Source organism: Elgaria multicarinata, chromosome 2, assembly GCF_023053635.1.
Source record: "Elgaria multicarinata webbii isolate HBS135686 ecotype San Diego chromosome 2, rElgMul1.1.pri, whole genome shotgun sequence".
In the NCBI taxonomy this organism is placed as follows: Eukaryota; Metazoa; Chordata; class Lepidosauria; order Squamata; family Anguidae; genus Elgaria; species Elgaria multicarinata.
The window spans coordinates 18,198,430-18,218,990 of record NC_086172.1 but is presented as its reverse complement, the minus strand read 5'-3'; the positions used below and the strand labels follow the sequence as shown (position 1 = coordinate 18,218,990).

Here is a 20,561-nt window from a genome sequence, read left to right as displayed (position 1 = left end):
CTGAGGGATAAATAATTGGACAGCAATGTAGCTGATTGAATTGCATGTTGTAGTAGAATCAGTTATCCTAGCCTGGTGTGGGCAGAAGATCTCCTAACATTTTGGACTTCAACTCCCAGAAGCCCCTGCTAGCATGGCCAATGGCCAGGAATGCTGGGAGTTGAAGTCCACAACATCTGAAGATCTACTTTCGGCCCATCTCTGTTCTAGGCATCCTTGAGGGGGCATTTTCCCTCTTTGGGGTTTGCTTCTGCACTTCACCAAGGCTGGCTTCCTGTTGCTGAAATGTGTGGGCCCAATTCCCATATCCTGTTCTCAGTGTCTATAATAATCACTCACAGAATGGGAAGTTGGTATTGTTTTTAATTATTTTCTTATTGACTTTATGCAGGGTGTAAGCTTATTACAAGCACAGCGGGGGGATTGTAAAAGGCCATCAATTGTTTTTATGAGACCCCGAGCATTTTCCAATCTCAGATGTAGTGACTGATCATTTGGGAAACAGACACGCAGGCCTTGAGGAGATTTATGAACGTATCACACTTCTGTGTCTCCTGCAGCTTGTAATTACCCCGAGGCAGAGAAGAAGCATTGCAGGAAGAGGGGGAAAGGTGGGGGGAGGCAGGGAGGGGGCAAGCTACCTTTATTGTCCTAAAATGCATATATTCTCATGCTTGGTTTAGAAATCCAAATGCATCAAGGTTTTCTTTATATTGGATGGAAATGCCATTATCATGGACAAGAGTTGGGTAAAGGGTGGGGAAGTATTATGTTTCATGATCAGGGGCAGAAACCTTTGGAATCTTTTGCATATCTCCAGACTACACAGACTCCTGATGCTAGAAGGGCTTAGATTTGCCTGAACTTACAGGACATTTCCATTACAACCTACCACAAACACAAAAACTGGGTAAAGACGAACATACTGTATGTAACCACCTTATATTGTGTCAAACAATTCACCCATCTAGTGGCCCAGTACATGTACTCTAACTAGTTGCAGCTCTCTGAGATCTCAGGCAGAAAAACATCTCATCCTTGCTTTCTGGTATTATTTACCTATGGAACTCTTTATCATCTCTCCGCACCAGACAAAGTTTAACAGTATCGAGAAAGTAATCCAATAGGTTGAACAGATATTTCAAGAAACCTTCCCTGGAATTTCTACATATCCTATATTGTTCTTGGATCACAAAAAACATTGATTTGTGAGGATTTGATGATACTTACCCTCCAAATAAGTAGAGGGCATATTCTGGAATGTTATCCTTTACCTACACATAAGGAACCCTGAATCTTACACACTCAAAGCATTGTTCTAGTATTCACTGAGCTATGGGTCCTTTCCAGTAAGAGCCACTTGGGGATCTACCATATAGGGATGCTCGACAATTCTGATTGGTCCACAATTTTAAGCGAACTAACCTGATTCACACTTTGTGGACTAATATGCAGATAGGAATACCTTTATCCCTCGATTTCCACACTTCTCTGAATTTTGTGATACAGTTCTTGGTTCAGAAAACTTACCAAAATGCAAATAATATGCATATTTTAGGATAAATCTGCACACAAAAATGCTTATTTAGGGCAAACTGTGTACTCCATGAAAAATGCACTCAAAAATAACGTTAATTTTTGTGTAGTTTAAAAAGAATGTACAGATTGATGCAGAAACGTGATAGAATGAACTAATGGATGAATACATGTAAAACTGACATGGACCAGATCCATCCAACTCTGCTACAACACTGCCTGGTGTGTCTTTGCTCCACTATCAAAGCTCCTGTAGCTCACCTGGATTCCAAGCAAAATTCCCTTCTGTGGCAACTTAAATCCTGTAGACAGCATTGCCTTCAGGAAAGCGGAATGGATGTTTTCCCCAAAGCAGGCCACCTAAACCGTGGAAAAAATAGAGGAGAGGAACAAAGAAGAGAGTAAAAACATGAACACTTGACTATTTAAACAAGCATCTGAAGCAAAAATGAGTACACATTTGAAGAAAAGGGAAGACGTGTTCTTCTTTATGGAATCCAAACATCGTCTCTCTGTTGCTCTTGTTTGGAGCCAGCAGGGAAATGGCAGATCAGCACAGACAAATGTTATATTTTAATTAAGCAATAATGAAGGAATAAGCAATGCTTTACTCTCAAATAGCACACCATGGAGCAACATAAATGGATCCTGCTATGAATTATGTGAATGCCAAACATAGTTTCTAGTTCACACACAGTATGCATGTGTTCTACGGAATGTTCATAATACTTAATGCTTAAATAACAGCAAGGGTTATGAACGCTTCTCTGGGCCCATAAAGGAATGCTACCACTTGCAATGGGAATTCACAGTTGCTTAGCTTAGCATGAGGGTCTAGGCATTTCCTGAGGATTTGAGAGACCATTTGGAGTATTGTTGACTGCAGAAAAACCTGGAAATCAGCTAATAAGCTATCGTTTTTCGTGTGATTTAGTATGTGAGACTAAGGCCTTAGCTAGACCTAAGGTTTATCCCGGGATCGTCCTGGGGTCATCCCTGTTCATGTAAATGACACATAGGATATCCCGAGAGCAGGCAGGGATGATCCCGGGATAAACCTTAGGTCTAGCTAAGGCCTATGGTAGTATAGAACTAGTGCTCAGAACTGAGGCCATGATACAGATCCCAGTAAAGGAAAAATATAGAATAGATAAGGAGGGAGAGGACGGCCCATTCTTAGCCCAATGTCAGCTTCTGTGTCTTTTGCTAACTACCTGACAAAACGAAGTCTTCCCTTCGAAAGCTGCGGTGATATAGGTCTTTATCAAGGAGGGATTAAGGGGAAGGCATGCTCTTTTAAACCAGACATTAATGCCTTGGGTAGCAATCCTATATCGTTTCCTTGGGGGAAGCCCCCTTGAACTTGGTGGAACTACTTCTGAGTCGACACATATGGGACTGCACTATTAAAGACCTTCATGGTATAATAATGTGTAAGAATTACATATACTTTGTTGAGAGCTCTCCAAGCTATCTGTTTCATGTTTGCCCTTCCTGGAATAACAAGAAATCCTAAGTGGCATTTATAGGTCTGTTGCTTTGGAAGATAGGCAAGGGGTTTTCTTTGTATCAATGGGCAATATCCAATGGGATGCTGCACCCCCGCCAATTCTGTTCCTCAAGCAAGACCCACCATATGCGCAATGAAGGTTTAGGAGGAGGAGGGCTTTCTCCGCTGTGGCACCTCAGCTGCAGAATGAGCTCCCCAGAGAGGTCCACCTGGCGCCTGCACTGTACTCTTTTCGGCGCCAGCTGAAGACCTTTTTATTCTCTCAGTAGTTTAACACTTAATTTTAACTTACATTTAAATTTTACTGTTCTAACTCTGTATTTTAATCTTATATCAATTTTGCTGCGTGGTTTTATCCTGGTTGTGCTTTTGATATTGTATTTTGTATTTGTGTTTTTAACCTGTTGGTAGTTTCATTATGGTTTTAATTTTTGTGAACCGCCCAGAGAGCTTCGGCTATTGGGTGGTATAAAAATGTAATAAATAAATAAAGAAAGAAAGAAAATTAGTGCCTCTGGGACTAATGTGCCCCGTTTGCGGGCTGAAGATCACGCTAACCGACGGATATTCCCTTTGTTTGCTTTGCTTGGGGGACACACATTGTGGAATCTTGTGTGTTTTGTCTAAAATTCTCAAGGCAAGCGAGAAAAAACCGATCAGACCGCCTTCGGGCGTTGTTCTGAAAAAAGGCGTTGGAGGCAGTGGAGGTACCGAGAGGATCTCGACGCTCCAAATCTCCTATTATAATGGAGTCTATGCCCCAACCTCCTCCCGCGCGCAGTGAAGCCTTATCGGTTCCCCCTTCCTCCTCTCAGTCCGCATCAACAAAGGCGGCAAAGAAGATTTCTAAGAGAGTGAGAGAGCATTCTGGGGCTGACAACCCCAGAAAGAAAAAAGCAAACTTAAGACGAAAAATGGGAAGAAAAAAACCGTTGAAACCGACTTCGTCGGTACTGAGGAGCCCGGTACCAAGCACTTCGGTACCGAGGCATCCGACAGGGCACAGGAGCCCGATGTCGAGCCTTTCATTGCAAAGGTCTCCTCCGGAACCGATAAGCCCGATACCGAGGCTATCGCTACCGAGACCATTTTCGATACCGAGATGGGCAACACCATCCGCACCGCCGGTATCGAATTCTCCGCCCCAGGCAGGGCACGGTATCAGCTCACCGATACTTTCTCTGCTGCTGATCATCACGGTACCGACAGATGATCCCAGCGTAAGAGCATCGATTTCGGAAGGGGAAATTAGAGTTTCCTCCCTGGATAATACCGTACCTGATCGGGGTCCTAGTTCCCCTCGGTACCGAGAGGAACTACAGCCCATGGATACCGACGGACGTCGGTACCGACAAGTGCCCCAGCAAACGCCGGTCGATACCGAAGGCTATCGATACCGACACACGCCTCACCAGCAACCACTGGTCGATACTGAAGGCTATCGATACTGACATACGCCTCCTTACAGATGCGACCGGGGTCGTTCACCGGCTTTAGCTCATTCAGGTCCTCAATATAAGACCTATGACGAGCGACATCTGTTCCCTCCAAGAATGTGGGACTATTACGCTGATTGGCAACCTCCCTAGTATCCTCCGTATTATTACGAGGATTGGAGACACAGAAGGCACCAAGATTACTATTATCAGTATCCGTAGGAACGGCAACACGAGCCGTACCCGCGTTTCTGGAAATGAGCAGAAATAAGGAAGCACTGCCAATTTGTCCCAATCCAGAAACAAGAGTTTCAACTCATTTCAGGGCACCCTAAATCTCTGCCATCCAAGTAGTGGGTCCCCCTTGTGCAACGGAATCAGTGGGTGGGCTGCTCGAACAACAGTTCAGTGTGTTGGGATACTGCCCAATGTGTTTTCTTTACAAATACACCACATAAACCAGTAGTAAGGGGTACAAAACCAAGCACACAGCTCTCACTAACACCAGGACCCTGGAATTCTAATCCAAACAAGGGCTTTTCTATAGGCGTTGTTTTAGCAACAGCACTTGCCACCTCCAGGATCAAATTGCTTTTTAGCTGTTCTCTTGCATAAACACATGCGCACGTACACGTTCTCTCTCCCAGGCTCCACCAAGACTTGGGTGCGACTTCACAACCAAAATGGGTTTTAAAGAAAAAGGAGTCTAATGGCCCGGGGGCCATTAAGGAGCATCTCCCTCAGCACTCACCATCAGCGAGCAGACTATGGAAAACGTCAAAGCGTGGGACGTTTCACAGCACAGATCAACATGAATGCAACAATATCCTGAGCCTGAATATAATTGGCTCCCACAATTGAATTGCCTTCCACACATCGTTCTAAATAGGAAGGATCCAAATTATTCATATGGTACTGAGGTATGGAAGGGAAACATCATGTGCTTTTATTGGCAATCATATCAATGGCTTGAAATTCCTATTTAAATCAAAATTCATTCCACATTTTCGCTATATACTGACACATCCACAAGAGGTTCTGTGTGCATTTAAAAGGCATTTGTAGAACAAGTGACTGTTTTACCAGTGGAGAATTATTATCCTCTATTCACCGGTAGTAAGAAAGACCTTCACAACTCTCCTGTTTTATGGCAATTGTGAATATGGATCTTTCTAACTCATAAAAGTTAATAATCTCTCCTTTACGACTAAAATATTCTTTCTTTCCATCTAACACTCAGAAAACTAATCCTTACCCCCTGGCTAAACTACTGCTCCTTTTTTTTTGTTGTTGCTCGTGAAGTCAACTCCCTGCAGAAAGTTAGAAGGACAATCGCCCTTTCTCTCTCTCCATTAACTAGCCTGAAAGCAAAATTTGCAGCAGTTGTGAATTTGAATACAATTTGAGGAGCAGACTAATAATAATAATAATAATAATAATAATAATAATAATAATAATAATAATAAATATTGAAAGAAACAGAAGCAATGGTATCCCAGTAATATCTGTAACGCTACTGATCGAATGTATCATTTAATAAGTGAACTTTATATGTAAAAGCAGAACATAATTACTCTGTCATATTTATCATATTTATATTGCAATCCTTGCACATCTTTGGAGAGTAAATCCCATTGAATTCAGCAAGACTTACTCCTGATTATACAGTCACAGGATCAGACCGCACACATCACAGATTAAGTTGAGGTGTTTTTGCATACATGTGTTTATGATCACAATGGTTTGTATAGAGACCCCTCATTTAGGGCCTTGCTAGACCTACCTTTGAATCTGGCCTTCAGGCACGGTGAGCTTGTGCTACAATTAGCATGGGCCGTCACGCCTATCCAGACGTCAGATGCGATGGGGTAAGGAAAGCCCCGTTGCGTCCTCCATTTTTTAAAAAAAGTTAAAGGGGCCATGTGTGCAGGAGCGCACCAACGAAAAGGTAGGTCTTTTTTTTTTTTAAAAAAAAAAGGGGGTTCCCCACTCCCCCGTCCCCAATTCCCCCCCAATGTCTGATGCCCCCCCACTTGCCCCTCCACTCGCCCGCTCGTCATGTCCAATGCCCCCTCCACCACCACCCCAGCTGCGATCTCCCCACCCTGGCTCCGCTCTTCGCCCCCATCTCTCCTGCTGGGCTGGCTCTTTCCCCCCTGGCCCCCATCACTCCCCCCCCTGTGATGCCCTCACCCCGATGGGCACAGCGCTGTGCCCAGTGCGTGGCTTCTCGCAGCTACTCGTGAGTAAGTGAGCAGCCGGGAAAAGCCGCGGAACCAGCTAGACTTTCCGCAGCCCTGGGCTCACAAGTGGATCCTATTATCCTGGGTCAAGGGAGGGTTTAGCCCGGCCTGACCCCGGGATCCCCTGTGCGTCATCTGCACGCACAGCAGGGAGACCGGGGCCTCACACCGGGCTAAACCCTCGTCTAGGAAGGCCCTTAGGATATGCTCTCCTGTATTTATAACAATGCATCACTGCCTATTGGATTTAACATGCATGTAAATTTAATTCCCACATGTATGCAAGCCAGGGCTAGTCCTAGCTATGTGGGCACCATGAAGAAAGCTGTATCCCATGCTCTCCCCTCCTGAGTCTGTGTGCACACATATACCTCTACCATTCCCCTATTTGCCTTTGAAGCAGAAAGAAAGAAAGAAAGAAAGAAAGAAAGAAAGAAAGAAAGAAAGAAAGAAAGCTACACAGTCTACGAATGATGAGGATTAGGGATGTTGAAAACCTGTTTCTGCTGAGTTTTTAATCTTTTCACTCCATGGTCTCAGATACCGCTGCTTGTAGGAAGCAGGGTGAAAATCAGATGGACAACCAGATGTCTATGCTGTCTAACTACTCCATTGCTTTCAATGGGATGCTTATTTGGATACACATATCCAAATGCACACACAATAATGATTCTTCGCTGCTGCCACTACTGCACAACTAGCTTGACACAAGTTTCTACAGGCAGCCATCTCCCCATCCTCCCCCCTCACTTTGGGCTAGCTTGCACAAGAATTTGCATATCCAGACCCTCATTGCATTTCCACTGATAGAGAGTGAATCAGATCAAATCTGATTTAAGGGTTAGGATTGTCTGCAGAAGTGGAATGACAATATCCAGTTCACGCATCAAACCTTCCAGATTACCACAGCATTCTTATATGGGCTGAATGCATTTCTGGGTGGCCACACAAAATGGCCACTTTAAGAAGCCAGGAGGGGAGCTGCTGATAGCAAGAAGGGATGAGAATTTCATTTCAGTTTGATTTTGATAAGAATTTACCTAAACTCACAGTTTTACCTATATTTGGGATGGGAAAAAAAAGAGAGAATTAAAAAATGGATGTGGGAGAAGCTGAAACACACATATTCAGCCATGCAGGGCTAGGGTTTTGAGTGCTTTGCTCTTACAAGTTTGGTTTTGAATCCTTGGCCATTCAACTGAGTTTGGGGGGTCTGAATTAGAGTTGCCATCTCTTTTTATTACAGTCTCCTTGCCTTTTACAGCTACATGGCAGGCAGGAACAAGACAGTCCTCTCCATGCTGAAATAGCATTACCTAGGAATTCAGTTGGTGTAGACATGTGAAAATTTAATTTCAGTTTCTTTTTTGTAAGAATTTAGAGGATTTCATATTCAGAATGTAAAGAACTTGAGATTTTGAAAAATGCAAATGCAGGACCTAGCTGGTCGGTGACTGACCGTAGGCACCTTGCAGTCCTGGTGTACAGATATTTATTTATTATTCATTTATTTAATTACATTTATATACCTCTCCACAGCCAAAGCTCTCTGGGCGGTTCACAAAAGCTACATTAGAAAGTTACTAATGTTGCACAAAAGGTAAGTTGGCCCTGGCACAAGTAATCCACGCTTGGCACTAAAGGTGGCCAAGAAGTAGTTTAAATAAAATATAGGAAGGAAGGAAGGAAGGAAGGCCCTAAGACAAATAAAAAATTGGACCCATAAACTAGATTTCTGCCTGTGTTAAGATATACAGTATTCACTGGAGTAAAGTTCCAGAATCTATCAAAAGGACAAAATATCTCGGTGGCCATGCGGAATACCTGGATTTCTTGTACCATATTACATCATAGTGGTAACCAAGCAACCATAAAAGTATCACCCCAGATATGTGTTACCCTAATATAACGTCTACATTTAAAAAGACCAAAATGTTCACGTTCTGAAGTCTGATGTTGTCTCTGTGATGTTGCATTGATGGGGATTTTGAAAGCTGTATATACTTGTCTGTCAAGAGCTAGCTAGGTATTTCATGAAATGTACTGTCTGCCATTCTGAAATATTTACCAGAAGCTGACAGTTCTCTGTGATGGCTAAAATACATGGAGAGTTGATGCTTTTGCAATGACCATTGCCAACGGATGGGACTCAGGCACAAATGAAGACGGACACCCAGTGGTCAAACAAGTTACATTCCGCAGGATAGCCAGTTCAGCTTTCTTTATGAGAAAGGTAGGTGGAAAAAATTACAAGTCCTAGACTACTTGCTTTCTCTCCTCAAAAGTGGATTGATTTTCTGAGGACTGAGCAATTGAAGAAAATAATAAGATCACTAGTGTAGCGTCTTATGAAGGCAGCCCACCCTCCAATAAGATTCATCTTGTGGACTTGTTCGCCCAGGAGGAAGCCTGTCCAGTAGAAAGAATAAACTGCAATGCTGCAACAGCTTGAATGGATGACAGCTGAGCAGGCTATGCTGCAATCCCAAATCAGCTTGGAGGGAAAAATAAAACTGCAGTGGTGCTGTGAGAAAAAAAATTCTGAAATTCCTACCTCCCCAGTGGATGCCATTTCACATCGGAGAATAGGGTCAACGTCTCTCAGACGGGGCCAGGAGAACATTGGAGCCTGGAAAAAGGAACAGAATAAATACAGAAATGATTAAGACACTAAATCTGCGACATCCACTATCTGCCAAACCTATTGCAAGTAGTAAGAAAGAAAGGTTTATGAATTACATATGTGTAGAAATAATCAACTTCTTGATTTTTGTCTAGAATGACTTACTGGCCATTCAACGACCAACGGACTGTGGCCATGTAGCGTCTTGAAACCAGGCCCTCTCAGTAGTGGCTCACAATCATCTACATACGATTCGGGAGGCAGAAAATGCAGTATGTTTTAAATGCCTCCTGACAGGGCCGGCCCAAGAGATTTTGCTGCCTGAAGCAGTATAGGTGATGATGGCCATCCAGATTTCTTTCACACACAACCACCCAACAATTCACTCTTTTTACACACACTCTCCACTCCACAGACCACATCCATTGATCCCCACATATACAAGCACACACACCCCGTTCATACATGATCTGCACATGTTTCCTGCCCGCTTCTCTGCACTTGCTGAGGGCTCCCAAGAATGCTGTACATTACCTTCTCCAAAGCATTGCTAAGGTACAGCCCCGTTAAGGGCATGGCCCTTCTAATAAGCCAGCATCCTAAGCACTGAACACTAAACTTATCACTTCTCATTCCCCCTCCCCCTGCAGCCAGCTATCACGAATGTTTCTGCAATTTGATAAAATTCCTATATGGAAAACTCCATCTGCTCTGTTTTTGTGAGTGTGGGGAAAGGAAGTCTGTTTTGGTTGCCCTCCCATCCCTCTGGTTTCTGTTTTCCCCTCCCCCTCCCCCATCACAAACTACGTCCTCTCCTGTCTACTCCTCAGAGCTCCACACTAGACTTTGACTGGGTTCATACAAAACAACAACCCGTAGTGGGTTATTGTTTTAAACAAGCCACGGTGGGTTGTGATGACATCTGAACCTGGAGTGCTTCCTGCAGTGTGGCTTGTTTTTCATGAATAAGCCTGTTCTTGGGCTTATTTAACCCTCAATGGGTTGATGTGTCATCCAAAGCCAGCAGAGAGAGCCCATCACGGGTTGCGGCAATCGAGTTGCCACCTGCTTGGGAAGAGCAGCAAAAAAACCTGCTGGGCTTCCTGAGCTATCTCACCTGTGCCCTGGTGGCAAGCCCTCCCAGGGATGTCCAAATGGCACTTTGGAAGGGCTGTCACTCCTTTGCAAACCTCTTTAAAAAGAAGAAGAAAATCATTGACCCCTGACATTTGCACAAATGAGCCCAAACCTCTCTTTTTGGGGGGCCCAGTAATTTGTACAAATTTGTTCACCATTTGGGAGAGAGGGGTCTTTCACGGTTGTGCGAGTGTACCTTTACCACTCTCAAATATGTGCCTTGCCTTGTCAATGCCCTTGTATGTTTCAGCAGTCAAAGAAAAGGAAGTGTAGTAGAAACACAGAAGGTAATTGACAAGATGAGAAATAGGTTAATTTGACAGCCGTTGACAGGGACAGGGTGGGAAAAGGGGACCAGATCACCCACTTCGCAAAGTGATCTCCAGGGTTTTAAGTGTTGAACTGACACTTGTGGGTGCTCTGCTTTCCTTCCACACTTCCCTGAGTCTCCAACAAAACCTGTTCAGAGAGATCTATGCTCTCCACCCCCCACTTTTCAGGGCTCCCATTCGCAGGAATCTCTCACCATGGTTGTTGTTGTTGTTATTATTATTTAGTATTAGATTGTATTATATATGTACTTTTAACTATGATTATTAATATTTTTGGATGCAAACCACTTTATTATGTAAGCCATTTTATTATAACAAGCGGTATTAAGTGCTAAATAAATAAATAAAAACAACAGGTTTGCTCAACTTGTGACGCACGGAGTAGAACGCAATCCACCCAAGTGTTATGGCTTCTTTAATCCTCATCCGGAATATAATGTTCAAAATACCCCTAATGTAAAGTATGTAAGAAATATGTTATGTCTTAAGAGTCAAATTGCTCTATGTGGAGGAGAAGGTAAAACTAATTCATAATAATGTGCCTATTACTCAAAAGATTCTGTCAATCCCATAGGGCCTCTTGAGAGCCTTTTAATTATTTTTGACATTTTAATAAACATTATTGCCATAGGCATTCGAAAGCATTTTGTTGACTCCTAAAGAGATAAACTCTGCTTGTGATTTTCATGCAAATCACTAAAGAAAACCACAGAGATGTCACAGAGCTTCTTTTGCAATGGGGACTTCAGCTCTCTTCCGAGGGGCTCAGCCTGTGAAAACCAGGAGGTGGTCTGAATATTTTGGCTCATAAAAAATGCTGATTCATAGAATCATAGAGAATCGTAGAGTTGGAAGGGTCCTATAAGGCCATCGAGGGAATCCAACCCCCTGCTCAATGCAGGAATTCATCCTTTTCTAGGCAATTCCGTATTTTCAATGGGGTGGGGAAATCAGATGTTCCTGGAAAGTTGTAATCCATTTTGAACACTAAACAAATGCAGTGGCACTTTCAAGATAACGAGCATGCACATTTGTAGGACAGCTACTTTAATGTTTAATCTCTACAGCAGGCCTAAATAACATGTGGCCACCTCCCCCCGCCACACACACACGCACACACAAGCACACACACACGCACACACTGTAAAACATAGCCCAGAAGCCATTCATTGTGACCTGCCAGGGGCTTCATGACCCACCCAACCTGTATTTGTAGGCACCAGAAGGCAGCTATAATGTGAATTTGTTTGGGTGGACCAAAGTCCATGTGTGCATTTTTCTTGGTTGTGCAGGCCTGCTACATAGCTGAAATTTTACTAAGGCTGATATACCAATTACGCACTTATCTGGACAGAGATAGCCTTGCTACAGTCATCCATGCTCTGAAAACCTCTCTTCTGGATTACTGCAATGCGTTATACATGGGGCCACCTTTGAAAATGGTTCGGAAACTTCAGCTGGTCCAAAACAGGGCAGCCGCCTACAAACAGGGACTGGCCAGCGAGACCACATCACATGAGTCCTCTTCCAACTTCATTGGCTGCCAGTCCAGGTCCGGGCCCAATTCAAAATGCTAGCATTAACATTCAAAGCCCTAAATGGCTTGGGGCCAGGTTATCTGAAGGAACGCCTTCTTCAGGAGATCTTCCAAGGTTGTTTTTCATAACCCCCTGCCAAAGGAAGTGAGGTGAGTGGCTACTAGGAGAAGGGCCTTCTCTGCTGTGGCACCCTGGCTGTGGAATGAGCTCCTAGGAGAGGTTTGCCTGGCACCTATATTAGACTTTTTCTGAAGCCAGATTTTAACATTTCTGACGCCCAGTATTTTAACATTTTACCATCCCAATCTTTTAACTTTGTTGTTTTGTACTTCTATTTTAAATCTGTATTTTAAATCCCTGTATTGCTGCTCAATTTTGTCCTGGTCGTACTTTTACATTGTGGTTTTATATTGTGGTTTAAGTTTTATGTTTAAGTTGTACTTTATGGTTTTATTTTTTGTGAACCGCCTAGAGAGCTTTAGTACAGAACTGCAATAAGTAAATAAGTAAATAATCAGCCAAGTTACCTGTTTGCCTAATGCAACATGCCATTAGTTAAGCCCCGCCCACTGCCCCAACGTGCAAACTCTGCCAATATGCAAAAGTGGTTTGCTTCTGATGTCTCTTTTGATTTGAACCTATAATTTTCTGTACATTGAATGCTGATCAGAGAGAGGGAAAATACGCAATTTATTTCTCTTGCCAGTATAAGCTTCTTCTTTTTTCCCTTTCCATTAAGAAATGGCTAAAAAGAGGTTAACAAGCCTATAAACCACAGCTGGTTAAGTGCTCTGCAACACGTCTGGAAAGGAAAGAAAAGAAGAAGCTTATACTGGCAAGAGAAATGAATTGCGTATTTTCCTTCTCTCTGATCAGCATTCAATGTTGTGGGCCAGCTCCAGACACACTTGGATGAGACTGATTATCTGGATCCATTTCAGTCAGGTTTCAGGCCTGGTTTGGCACGGAAACAGCCTTGGTCGCCCTGTATGATGACCTATGTCGGGAGAAAGACAGGGGGAGTGTGACTCTGTTGATTCTCCTTGATTTCTCAGCGGCTTTCGATACCATCGACCATGGTATCCTTCTGGAACGTCTGGCTGAGCTGGGAGTGGGAGGCACTGCATTCCAGTGATTCCGCTCCTACTTGGCGGGTCGGCTCCAGAAGGTGGTACTTGGGGAACATTGCTCGGCCCTGTGGATTCTCCAGTATGGGGTTCTGCAGGGGTCAGTCTTGTCCCCCATGCTGTTTAACATGTACATGAAACGGTTGGGTGTGGTCATCCGGAGTTTTGGAGTGCGCTGTCATCAGTAGCTCTACTTCTCCTTTTCATCTTCATCAGGTGAGGCTGTGGATGTGCTGAACCAGTGCCTGGCTGCGACAATGGACTGGATGAGGGCTTATAAACTGAAACTCAATCCACACAAGACTGAGATGCTGCTGGTGGGTGGTTCTTCTGGCCGGATGATGGGTGTTCAACCGGTTCTGGATGGGGTTGCACTCCCCTTGAAGGAGCAGGTTCGTAGCTTGGGGGTTCTCCTAGAAACATCTCTGTCACTTGAGGCTGAGATGGCCTCGGTGGCATGGAGTGCCTTCTACCAACTCTGTTTGGTGGCCCAGCTACACTCCTATCTGGACAGGGATAACCTAGCTTCAGTCGTCCATGCTCTGGTAACCTCCAAATTAGATTACTGCAATGCCCTCTACGTGGGGCAGCTTTTGAAGATGGTTCGGAAGCTGCAGCTTGTGCAAAATGCAGCGGCCAGATTGATAACTGGAACCAGAAGGTTCGAACGTATAACACCGATTCTGGCCCGCTTGCATTGGCTGCCTATACATTTCCGAGCCCAATTCAAGGTGCTGGTTTTAACCTATAAAGCCTTACATGGCTTGGGACCACAATACCTGACGGAATGCCTCTCCTGACATGAACCTACCCATACACTGCACTCAACATCTAAGGTCCTCCTCCAAGTGCCTACTCTGAGGGAAGCTCGGAGGATGGCAACAAGGAAGAGGGCCTTTTCAGTGGTGGACCCCCATTTATGGAATGATCTCCCCGATGAGGCTCACCTGGCGCCAACATTGTTATCTTTTTGGTGCCAGGTCAAGTCTTTTCTCTTCTCCCAGGCATTTAACAGTATTTAACAACAAATGCTAAATTTGTTTTTGTTTTTAATGGACCCCAGAACTGTTGTTGTTTAAATGGATACTGCTGTTTTATACTGTTGTTTTTATATTTTGGATGGTTTTAAATTTTGTATACTCTGTAATGTTCACTGTTTTTAACTTTTGTAAACCACCCAGAGAGCTTCAGCTATGGGGCGGTATATAAATTTAATAAATAAATAAATAAATAAAATTGCACCCATAAATATAAATAAATAAATAAATAAATAAATAAATATACATACCTTAATGCCCACATAATCTGAAGGAATCATGGGGTTTGCCAGTGCAGGAAGGGTGGACTCGTGGATTAGTTCCCCAGTCATCACTTTAGTGGCGACATCAATGAAATCCAGACCAAGAGACTTGGACACAAATGGGAATGAGCGTGAAGCTCGCAGGTTGCACTCGATCACCTACAGAGAAGAGAGAGCAAGCATCTTTAAATCTTCTGAATTGGTTGAATTGGTTGTGAAGAAAGATAAATGCCTCCACTGTAACATTAACCACTGACATGTCTAAAGACTCCGGAAATTTCTAGAACTTAATCCTCATTAACCCCCCTATGATCATATTTGAATACACACATAGTAAATGGATAGGATGTATGACATATGGTCAAAGGAGATACATACAGCAGTTTTGAAAAAGGTCCTAGCAATTCTTGACACATTCAGAGATCGAGCTCATTTAAAGATAGTCAATATGTTCACCCAAATTGTTAACTACATCTGGAACATCATGTTTTCCGGCACAGACAAAAAAATTGTGATTCTGTACACTGCAGATCCGTCTGGACAAATTATATCCTTCTGCAGGCACAGCAAATATTACCAAGTTCAGAGGAATCACAAGAGGGCTATATGGAAGAGCAACAAGAGCTGATTGACCAAATACCAGGGGCAATAAAGGTGCAAGAGGATCAGAGTTCCCAAAGGCACTGTGGACGAAAGAGGAAAAACATGAAAACTTAAGGTGAATTTCTCTGATAGCTTTGGCCTCATTGTGATCACTCTGAATACCCACCTTTTTAAGTCAAACAAGATCAGGCTCTCATGAGCGCTGCTATCTTTAATTCCTTTACATATATGAATGAAAGCAGCCACACATGCGTAATTACGATCAATGCAGAAGAAGGAGAAGGAGGAGGAGAAGGAGACGAAGAGGAGAAGGAGGAGGAGAAGAGGAGAAGGAGAAGGAGAAGAGGAGGAGGAGGAGGAGGAGGAGGAGAAGGGGAAGGGGAAGGGGAAGAGGATGAAGAGAAGGAGAAGGAGAAGAGGAGAAGGAGGAGATGCCATGACCCTATGATTATGGGGAGGCAGGGAGAATTGTCCAAGTGATCCTAATACTTTAACTTTGTGGTATGAGAGGCTGAGTTTGTGAGGAGCAAGAAGAGAAGCTGAATTGTCTTTCCGGACTTCAGAGGAAGAGTTTAACGCACCCAGCTACCCCAGCACTGTGATCCTGATGAATGTCCCTCATCACAATGCTGCTATTTGCATCAGGAGCTTTCCCTTCTGATGCAAATTGTATGTGACGTCATTAGGACCATGGCGGAAGGGAAAGAGCAAAATTCTCCCTTCGCACCCCTTTCAGTCCTGACGCTGCTCCTCAACCATGCATCTACATTTGGCCCCGAGATGGTGCAGTTGGTGAGGGATATGAGTAAGGTTAGCTACAAGATTTCTTGTGGGCTGATGCTATCCTATCAATAAGACTGCTTTGAAGGCACATCCTCCTCTTACGTTTCCTTCTATTGCTCTGCCTAGCTATCCATAATGACCCAAGATAGCAAAATAGCAGGGTATGATTTGTAGAGCCAAACTTGTACTGTGCTAATAGGATGAGTCGCATATAACATTCTTACAAATCTTATTTAGTGCTGATCTTATTTAAGCTTGGTGCTGAGCTAACACACTTGCTGACAGACGGCAATTCTACAGAGCTTGCTTTATCCTCAAATTACTACATTGTGTGGGCAGACAGAGCTCTTTTCTCAAAATTGTATCACTGAGTGCCTTATGAAGTGGTGAATGGCAAAGAGCATCAGTGGTGCAAAGACCCAGGTGGGAGCAAGCAAGGCAGGTATTTTTTGCCTAGCACTGCCCCATGCGGTGCAGCAAATGGCAGCAACAGTCTTGCTTATTATTATTATTTTTTGCCAGGTGTGCTTCAGGAAAAAGAGGATGTGTAGGAAAATATCCCATTGATTATTATCATTGACCACTTTCTACATTCAAAAAAGGTCTCACCAAGACATCATTTCCCCTGATGAGAAACTGAACATTGAATGGTCCAGAAATAGCAAAGGCATCTGCAATCTTTCTGGTTGCAATTTTCACCTGTGAGAACAGATAAAACATGTAAACAATCATCAAATTGGAAAGGACCCACCCTCACCCCACCCAAAAAGGGAAAAGGCAAAGCCCAACTCTAGTCAAACCACTCGGTCCACTAAAAGACCAAACTAGACCTCTTCTTGTTATAAGGGCTCATCTACACCAAGCAGGATATTCCACTATGAAAGCAGTATTGCCACACAACTGCTTTATAGTGATACTGAAGTGCACTGACAACTGTTGGGGCTCATGGACACATCTACACCAAGCAGGACATAACACTATGAAAGTGTTATACCGCTATAAAGCAGTGGTGTGGCTCCTGCTTTTTATATACCTCTTTCATAGTGGGATATCCCGCTTGGTGTAGATGAGCCCTAAGTCTTTGGATGTTATCTATCTATCCATTCTTCAATCCATTTTTATACCACCCTTCCTCATATCAGATTTCAGGGCTGTGTACAGCAGGAATGGGCAGAAAGTAGATTTTCAGATCTAGTAGACATCAACTCCTAGCATTTCTGACCATTGGCCATGCTGGCAGAGGCTCCTGGGAGTTGAAGTCCAAAACATCAGGAAGTCTATTTTCTACTCAATCCAGGTGTGCAGTATAAAACCAATTCTAAAAAATCAAGAAAACTTTAAAAAGAAACTAATACTTGCTCAATTAAAACAGTAAAATACATTAAAATGCCTGGATAATTCATGATGTTTTTGCCTAAATGATCACATGGATGGTGTCAGTTGTGCCTGTTTAGGATGGGCATTCCATAACCTAGACACTATCACAGAGAAAGCCCTCTCTCTTGTAGAGAGATCTTCAAGAACCAAAACCTTGGACTGGGTCCAGAAGCAAACAGGCTGCCAATGAAATTCTTTTAAAATTGGCATAATATCACACAACTGGGCTACTCCAGTCAACATTCTGGCTGCTGTTTTCTATACTAACCAAAGCTTCTGAACTTCTTCAAGGGCAGCCACATTCTAATGCGTTGGAAAAATCCAATCAGGAGATAGCCAGAGAATGGATTGCTGTAGGCAGAATCTCTCTGTTTGGACATGATCACAGCTGGCAAAAGGCTACTTGGGTTGAATCTAGGAGCTTCCCCCAAGCTGTGAACTTGTGCTGCCCCAACCACCTCCTTGGTTGACAGAACTATCTACCCACAGAACTGCCATCTTGTCAGAATTCAATTTCAGTTCACTGGCCCTCATCCAACCCATTACTGAATCCAGGTACCAGTTCAGATAGCAAGGGGCATCAGAGCTTCTGATGGTACTTCAAGATGTCTCAGACCAATTCCTCTCAAGAAAGCATTAATAACGCCCTGGTCCCATCCAGTGAAACGAGGCATAATTAACACAATTAATCAAGAAATATAGGCAGTCACCTAACCCCTCCAAGTACTTTGTCCTTGGGCAACAACAACTGAAACTGATTTACTTTAATATTATTATTATTATTATTATTATTATTATTATTATTATTATTATTATTATTATATGTTTCAATCATACATGGGGAGGGTAATCCATAATTGTTTGATTCTATATGAATGGTTTTCTGAATTCCTCATCGAAGTTTGTGATATCAAGTTCAGTGTGACTCAAGCAATTTATCCACAAAATGTCTTGCAGACATCTCATCCTCTGAACATTCTCATATATTGACCTTAGCTGGCACAAGCCCCTTAACCACTCAGGAAAGCTCTGCTAACAACGTTCCTAGGATGCCATCGGAGGAGGGAAGATGTAGTGATGCCCCCCAACTTTGATGGCTTTTAAAAACATTAGACGAATACATGGAGGATAAGGTTATCAATAGCTTTTAGTCATGATGGCTATATATTACCTCCATTGTCAGAGGCAGTATGCCCATGTACACCAGCTGCTGGAGAACATGGGTGAGAGGGTGCTGTTGCACTCAAGTCCTGCTTGTAGGCTTCCCACAAACAGATGGTTGGCCACTGTGTGAACAGAATGGTGGACTAGCTAGGCCTATGATCTAGGGTGACCAACTGTCAGGATTTCCCCGGATTTGTCCTGGTTTTGTTCTTTCCACGGTGTCAGGGGGGATTTCCTATCATTTTCAGTAATGTCCTGGAATGATACACCTTCCTCTTTAAGGCTGCCATTAGCATGGCAGGAGGGAATGACATGCTTTCTTGAGGCACATCATTCTCCCACCCCGAGCTCCAATTGAGGTCTTAAAGGGGAAAGTGGGTCATTCGTGGACATTATAGAAAAGGCCCCAATTGGAGTGGATGGTGGTGGTGCAGAATGAAATCCTTTCCCCTCCTCCACTCCAATCGGGTTCTTTAAGGTGGCGGGGGAATAACGTACTTTCTGCAGGACTCAGAAAGCTGCTTCCCCCCCACACACACTAGGTGTCCTCTTTTTTGGTTTCCCAAATATGGTCACCCTATATGATCCGATCCAGCACAGCTCTTTATATGTCCTTACCTTTTCAGTGCCGTCACTGTCAAAAAGGCAACTCAATAATGAGCTCTTGTGTTCAATCACAGTTACTATGAGACTTACGCCACTTGCATATTAGACATTCCCCAGTCTGCGTCATTGCCCCTACTCCCCAGTAAACCAGGAAGCTATGCACCCTCCAGAACTAACAGGTCTATGAATTAGCACTTTTTTGTGGATCAAGAAGACACAAATCATATCTCTCCGATGGAACTTTCTCTGGGGCTCTCTAGTGTCTTGTCAGGTAACATGCAAAGTTCTAGCAATTTATCTCTTTTTAAAACAAACAGAGAGGGAATTACAGAATTCCACTCTAGTGGCCATGTTCACTCACTCACTCACTCACACACACACACACACACACACACACACATCTATGAGGCTTAACAGCTTTTAAATTAGGGTTAAGAGTGCCTTTTTGGTTTCATGCTGCCCTCTCTTCTATCATATTTAACAAAAAGTTGACCTTTTCCAAGGCTCCTTGGCTAATCGTTTGTGCAGGGAACATCAAGGTAGCATCTCCAGAGTGAACTCCTGCATCCTCCACATGCTCAGAAATAGCATGGCAGATAACCTGCACAAAAATCCAGGGAAACAGTGTCCAGGTATAATATCTTTGAAATCTTTGATATGCGGCTCCAAATATGCAAACTGTGGTAGGGAAATTGGATGTCAGCCAATAATAAGCCAGTACTTCATGCTCAGAACTAGACAGGTCCTCTACAGTTAAGTTCTGCAATGTTTAGACTGTATGCTTGAGGTTATTTGTGAACCATTATAATTCCCAAATATTTTCTCTCTCCCCTTCTTGGTCCTCTTCCAATTTAGATAATTACAGCTGAAATCCAATGCATCAGGGGTGAACAATGTGTGGCCCTCCAAATGTTGTTGGGCTGCAACTCCTATCAGCTCTACCAGCATAGCCAAAGATGAGGGGTCATGGGAGTTGTAGGCCAAAACATCTGGAGGCAAGTCACTCTCATTCCCCCATCAACTTTATTTATTTATTTATTTATTTATTTTTATTTGTTACATTTATATCCTGCCTTTTTTTCTTTCAAGGAACCCAAGGAGCCTAAAATGTCCCCCTCTCCCGTTTATCCTCACCACAACCCTGTGAGGTAGGATAGGCTGAGAATCAGTGACTGGCCCAAAGTCACCCAGTGATCTTCATAGATGAGTCGGGATTAGCTCCCTGTTCTCCTGAGTTTTACTGCTT

At 43.4% G+C, this 20,561-nt stretch overlaps 1 protein-coding gene across 1 annotated transcript in view; it reads right to left on the bottom strand.

Annotated features, from left to right (window-relative positions):
* The window catches only part of CPS1 (carbamoyl-phosphate synthase 1), a 184,790-nt gene that overhangs the window by 12,700 nt on the left and 151,529 nt on the right, over positions 1-20,561 (bottom strand). Inside the window, exons 30-34 of the mRNA XM_063116089.1 lie at positions 19,809-19,916; positions 16,778-16,867; positions 14,771-14,941; positions 9,280-9,354; positions 1,798-1,896 (exon numbers count right to left, since the gene is read on the bottom strand). Coding sequence (XP_062972159.1) covers positions 1,798-1,896; positions 9,280-9,354; positions 14,771-14,941; positions 16,778-16,867; positions 19,809-19,916 — 543 coding nt within the window. The remainder of the gene's footprint in view (positions 1-1,797; positions 1,897-9,279; positions 9,355-14,770; positions 14,942-16,777; positions 16,868-19,808; positions 19,917-20,561) is intronic.